The 5,746-nt window shown below is 36.0% G+C and overlaps 1 protein-coding gene across 12 annotated transcripts; it reads left to right on the top strand.

Annotated features, from left to right (window-relative positions):
• The first annotated feature begins 651 nt into the window (after positions 1–651).
• LOC125861860 (serine/threonine protein phosphatase 2A 57 kDa regulatory subunit B' kappa isoform-like) lies at positions 652–5,527 on the top strand. Of its 12 annotated transcripts, none has more exons than XM_049541757.1 (6): positions 652–1,064; positions 1,434–1,490; positions 1,576–1,632; positions 1,855–1,910; positions 2,398–3,616; positions 4,958–5,527. In XM_049541757.1, exons 5-6 carry the CDS (start codon positions 2,459–2,461, stop codon positions 5,318–5,320), a joined length of 1,521 nt encoding a protein of 506 aa, XP_049397714.1. In that variant the 5' UTR covers positions 652–1,064; positions 1,434–1,490; positions 1,576–1,632; positions 1,855–1,910; positions 2,398–2,458; the 3' UTR covers positions 5,321–5,527. The 12 variants fall into 12 exon arrangements, with proteins under 12 accessions (XP_049397714.1, XP_049397712.1, XP_049397716.1 ...); XM_049541755.1 differs by lacking the exon at positions 1,434–1,490 and adding an exon at positions 1,164–1,208; XM_049541760.1 differs by lacking the exon at positions 652–1,064 and adding an exon at positions 1,334–1,350.
• The last annotated feature ends 219 nt before the right edge of the window (positions 5,528–5,746 follow it).

Below are 5,746 nucleotides of genomic sequence, written 5' to 3'. Positions count from 1 at the left end.
ATAGCATTCCTCCATTCTTTCTAGTAATAAAAATTATTAGTGTATCATAAATAAACTTTTTTTTTTTAATAGATCTTTTAATATGTGAATCTGAATTGATCAGAATTATTTTTAAGAAAAAAGCACTACTAAATATTCGGAAAAAATAATTAAAAATGTTAAATAATTAAAAACATATTTACACTATTTTTTTTTTTCATCTTTCACCATCAAGGTTGAGCTAATCAAATATTTGTTTCCAATCGACAATAACAGATACGTATAAGCCAAATAAATATCAAAAATATATTTTAATTTTAGAAAAAATCCTTTTGGCCAGAATGATATTTTACCTTTTAAAACATTTTTATCCTTTTAACTTTAATACATTTTAATAATAATAAAAAAAGATCAGTTTATTTTAAAATAAAATAAAATATCATAAACCTTTTAAATTTTTGACCAAATTCTGGCCATTTAGCATTATCGTTAATTTTAATAAGTGATAATTAAAATATGAATCGTGAATAGTTAAGATAACAAACTCGCAAAAAGTGAAAAAAATAAAATAAAGTGGTTTTACGGTTGGTGTAATGAAACAGTATTTGACAAAGTAAATAATGTTAGGAGGAAGAAGAAAAAATAATTAATATGAGTACATAAGAGTCACCATCTAATGCCGGCAATTTCTGTGAAGATACCACTGAGTCATTCAAGCTGTGGCACTTGGATCGAGGACAGAGAAAAATGGAAGAGAGAGAGGCCATTGTAGTTGTAGAGTAGTAGTACTACTGCTTAGTTTAAGACATGAATGAACAATCAAGAATTTGAAAGAAATTAGTGTGTGTGTGTGTGTGTTTTTCTTGATAAAGGTAATCAAGAAAGAAAGAAAAAAAAAATGGGCTCCTCAAAAACCCATCATTGTGTCTTCAATCCCAAGTTAAAAAAGAAAGACATGATGTGATTGCCTCCATTACCTGTTTTTTCTTCTTCTTACCTTCTCTCTTTATTAGTATTGTTAAAAAGTTTCAATCTTTCTGTAATTTCATCTGAGGAATCTTTTGAGGAAATTGACAAAACCCCAGGTTCTAATTTTCACTATGTTTCTTAGATCTTTTGTAGAAATGCTGTGATGGTGCTAAAGTTTGATTCTTTTTTGGTTTCTTGAATTGTTGTTGGTGTAGTTTTGGGCAATTTCATAACTTCAGAGCTGATTAGCAGAACCCCAGGTTCTATTTTCACTCTATCTGTCAGATCTTTTTGGGAAATGCTGTGATGTTGCTAAAGTTTGATTCTTTTTTGGTTTCTTGAATAGTTGTTGGTGTAGTTTTGGGCAATTCCTAACTTCAGAGCTGATTAGCAGAACCCCAGGTTCTATTTTCACCGTCTGTTAGATCTTTTGAGAAATGCTGTGATGTTGCTAAAGTTTGATTCTTTTTTGGTTTCTTGAATAGTTGTTGGTGTAGTTTTGGGCAATTCCATTACTTCAGAGCTGATTAGCAGAACCCCAGGTTCTATTTTCACTCTGTCTGTTAGATCTTTTGAGAAATGCTGTGATGTTGCTAAAGTTTGATTCTTTTTTGGTTTCTTGAATAGTTGTTGGTGTAGTTTTGGGCAATTCCATAACTTCAGAGCTGATTAGCAGAACCCCAGGTTCTATTTTCACTCTATCTGTCAGATCTTTTTGGGAAATGCTGTGATGTTGCTAAAGTTTGTGGTTTCTTGAATAGTTGTTGGTGTAGTTTTGGGCAATTCCTTAGCTTTAGAGGAGATTAGCAGCACCCCAGGTTCTATTTTCACTCTATCTGTCAGATCTTTTTTGAGAAATGCTGTGATGTTATTAAAGTTTGATCCTTTTTTTGGTTTCTTGAATAGTTATTGGAGTACTTTTGGGCAATTCCTTAGCTACAGAGCTAATAGCAAAACCCCAGGTTCTATTTTCTTACTTTGTCTCTTAGATCTTTTGAGAAATGCTGTGATATTGCTCAAGTTTGATCCTTTTTTGGGTTTAAGTTGTTGGAGTAGTTAAAGATTTCAACTTTAGTTGTTCAAAATTTGCTGAAACTGATATAGCTCAAGTTTGATCCTTTTCTTCACAGTGCTTACTTTCTTGGCCTCTGAATGTCAGTAATCTACTAATTGATCTTGCTCAGTGTTCCATTTTGTGTTGTGGTGGCCTCTGTGTAAATTCTGTCCCAGATCTGAGATTTATGCAACTGTAGATTTAGGAATGAGATTTTGGTTTTAATGAGCTTTTAGATGAAAAAATTGATATGTGAATTTAAGATATGTAGTTCTGATAATAAAGCTGTCTTCTAAACATTCTGGTTATGTTTGCCACAAGATATGTTATTTTCTTCAAAGTTTTGTTGTCTTGTGGTTTGTTTTCTTATGCTTTTTTCTTTGAAATTTGCATAGGTAGATTATTTTGGAGTGTTGACTTAGGTTTAGTCTAGCTGCAAGTTGGAGCAACGCTACTATGCTTAAGCAAATTCTTGCAAAACTTCCTAGGAAATCATCAAAATGTGATACGTTTGATTCATCGGGAAGCAATTCCTGCAACAACACCTCAAACCTGGGGAATGGAATTCAATTTACCAATAGTTGCACCGTCATAGCAAACAGGCTGAATGTAGTGAAACGGATGTCGACAGCAATTTTTCCTGCGAGTATTGTGGCTGGTGGTGAGTCTGTGGCACCACATGTGCCCTTTAAAGATGTTTCAAATGCGGAGAAGCAAAGCTTATTTGTAAGCAAGTTGAATCTCTGCTGTACCATTTATGATTTCAATGATCCAGATAAAGATTCCGCAGAGAAGGACTTGAAACGACAAGTTTTGCTGGAGCTGAATGAGTTTGTTGCTTCAGGATCTGCAAGATTCACGGAATCAGCAATTGCTGCAGTATGTAAAATGTGTGGAGTTAACATGTTCAGAACTTTTCCTCCCAAGTATTTCTCAGCTCGTGGTGAAAGTGAAGATGAAGAACCAATGTTTGATCCAGCTTGGTGTCATTTACAACTTGTTTATGACTTGTTCCTTAGCGTAATCGGCCAAGGTTCTCTTGATGCAAAGGTTGCTAAGAAATACGTGGACCATTCTTTCATGTTGAAACTGCTTGACCTATTTGATTCTGAGGACCCAAGAGAAAGAGAATGCTTGAAATCAATATTGCATCGCCTTTATGGGAAGTTCATGATGCACCGGCCTGCTATTCGAAAGGCTGTAAGCAATATCTTTTATCGTTTCGCTTTTGAGACTGAAAGACATAATGGGATTGCGGAGCTGCTGGAGGTTTTCGGAAGTGTAATTAGTGGTTTTGCTTTACCATTAAAGGAAGAGCATAGATTATTCTTCTCAAGGGCCTTGCTACCTCTACACAAGCCAAAATCCTTGGGTATCTATCATCAACAATTAGCATATTGTGTTGTACAGTTCATAGAAAAGGAACAAAATCTGGCTAGCATAGTGATAACGAGATTGTTGCGATATTGGCCAGTGACAAGTAGTCAGAAACAATTGATGTTCATCAGTGAGTTGGAAGAGATTTTAGAAATGATCAGTATTCCAGAGTTTGAGAAAATCATGGTGCCACTGTTTCGTCGTATCGGCTATTGCCTTAACAGCTCCCATTTCCAGGTAATATTTCTTAAGCAAAACGCTCTTGGATTGCCTAACTCTCAAACTATTATGGTCACAATAAAGAGGGAGCTCCATGCAGTTGTTATGGTCTCTCCTTGAGTCGAGGGTCTGTCGGAAACCTCTCTACCATCATTGGTACATAATTGAATTGGTCTCGGTGATGTCTCAGTCGACAGAATTGGAGACAATAATTTCATATGCATGTTAGATAAATAGCAAATTCAATGCTCAGGCTTAAGGTTATGGTAATTTCAACTTCAAATATTGTGTTCACAACTTTAGAATGGTTTGTGAAGCTTAGGATGTCACCAAGCATGAAACTTTTTGTCATTTCATACAATTAATAGACTAGTTTTTGTGTCTTTGTAGACCATACTGATTGTTTTAACTTTAAGTTGAACGTTAGAAGCTGGCTTCGCGAAAGGAGAAGGAAAAAAGAAGACCTAGGAAGTTGGATTTTGAGATCTTACCTATCATTTTATTGCACCCTTCCTTTGAAAATTTTTGTCAATAGTGAAATTCTTGAAGATATAGATTTCTTATCCGTAGAATTCTTGAAGATTTATTGTTAACAACAAAGCCACCTATTTATCATCTCTTGATCAACATGCTATGTCTCCCATTTCTTTGTGGGATATCTTCTAGCCCTTGAAAGGGCCTTCTCAGCATCTTGTTTATCTTAATATCTATTCGTTGTCAAGGTCTCAGATTCAAAGCCCAATGAAGTTAAACACACTGGGTGATTTTTGGAATCTGTCCATTGCTTGGTGGACAGAGTTACCCGGTATTTGTGTTGGTGGGAGGTTACAAGTATCCCGTAGAATTAGTTGAGGTACACACAAGTTGACACGGGCACACCACGGTTATCAAAATAAGTACATCTATACTTTGCCATAGCTCTAAACTCCAAGTACCCCCGAGAGGCTAATTTTACTTTGTTATCCCAACTTTGACATAAAAGATGCATAATCCCTTTTTTTCCCCAAAAGAATACTGGAATGAAATGGGTCCGAATGGAGCAGAGTAGATAATACTTATATAGAATATTCATATAGCTGACCAAAGTTTATGATTGAGTTGTAGTTGTTTTTCTTTTTCCCTTCTCTTGTGGGAGAAGGTGGGGAGGGGGTTTGTTCCACTTGTACAAAAAAAGGAAGCCCGGTGCATGAAACATTCCGTGTTCACACAAGGTTCATAGAAGGGCTGCACCCCAAGGGGTGTGCGAAATTGGAAATTTGTTTAATATCTGGTTAATTATTGTTTCTGTTTTCTTTTTCTTCCGAATGTAGACTTTCTTGAACTCATTCAGACTTTCTCCCTCTTTTAACGAACTTGCAGGTGGCTGAAAGAGCACATTTCTTGTGGAACAACGATAACGTCCTTAACCTTGTGATGCATAACAGGCATGTGATCATGCCAATTATTATCTCAGCTTTAGAAAGGAACAGCCAGAACCACTGGAATAAAGCAGTTCTTAACCTCAGTCAAAACGTGAGGAAAGTCTTTTCCGAGATGGATGAAGAGCTTGTACTCGAGTGCCAACACAAGCTTGAAGAAGATAATGCAAAGTCAAATGTAGCAGCTGAGAGACGAAGGTTGACATGGGAGCGCCTAGAAATTGCCGCTAATTATGAACCTGTTACCGTTCCTTCTAATATTCCAGGTCTGGTTAAACCCCCCACCTGTCTCGTTTCTTGCTAATTTGATCTTGATCGATAGAAAGAACCATTTTAGCTCTCATTCACGCGGTTTTTATTTCGTGAAGAAGTAAAAAGGAAACATGCATGTCCTGTTTCTTTAGTGTATGAATTTCGTGTCTTGGAATATGGATGTATATAGGAGATGCCACAAGGCATCATGTTCACATTTCAACTATTTCCCAAAGCTGTGCTAAGTGACTTGCTACTACCATTTACTTATTCTTTTGGCTTTTTAAAAAGATAAGTCATTTGGTTGCACTCACTTACACTAGGTAAAGGTAAGTATCGGAAACAATCTCTCTATCTCTACCTCTACGAGGTCGAAGTAAGGTTGACGTATACTCTATCCTCCCCAGACTCCATTTGTGGGATTACACTTGGTATGTTGCTGTTGTTTGGTTGCACTCACTTACATCACAGTTTTATT

Source organism: Solanum stenotomum, chromosome 4 (assembly GCF_019186545.1).
Source record: "Solanum stenotomum isolate F172 chromosome 4, ASM1918654v1, whole genome shotgun sequence".
Lineage (NCBI taxonomy): Eukaryota > Viridiplantae > Streptophyta > Magnoliopsida > Solanales > Solanaceae > Solanum > Solanum stenotomum.
Note: the sequence above shows the minus strand (reverse complement) of the source record. Positions and strands in the feature narration are given on the sequence as shown.

Coding starts and splice junctions, on each gene's coding strand:
- LOC125861860 (XM_049541764.1), top strand. CDS start 2,459: ATGCTTAAGCAAATTCTTGCAAAACTTCCTAGGAAATCATCAAAATGT. Junction 3,617..4,957: donor TTAACAGCTCCCATTTCCAG/GTAATATTTCTT, acceptor ACGAACTTGCAG/GTGGCTGAAAGAGCACATTT.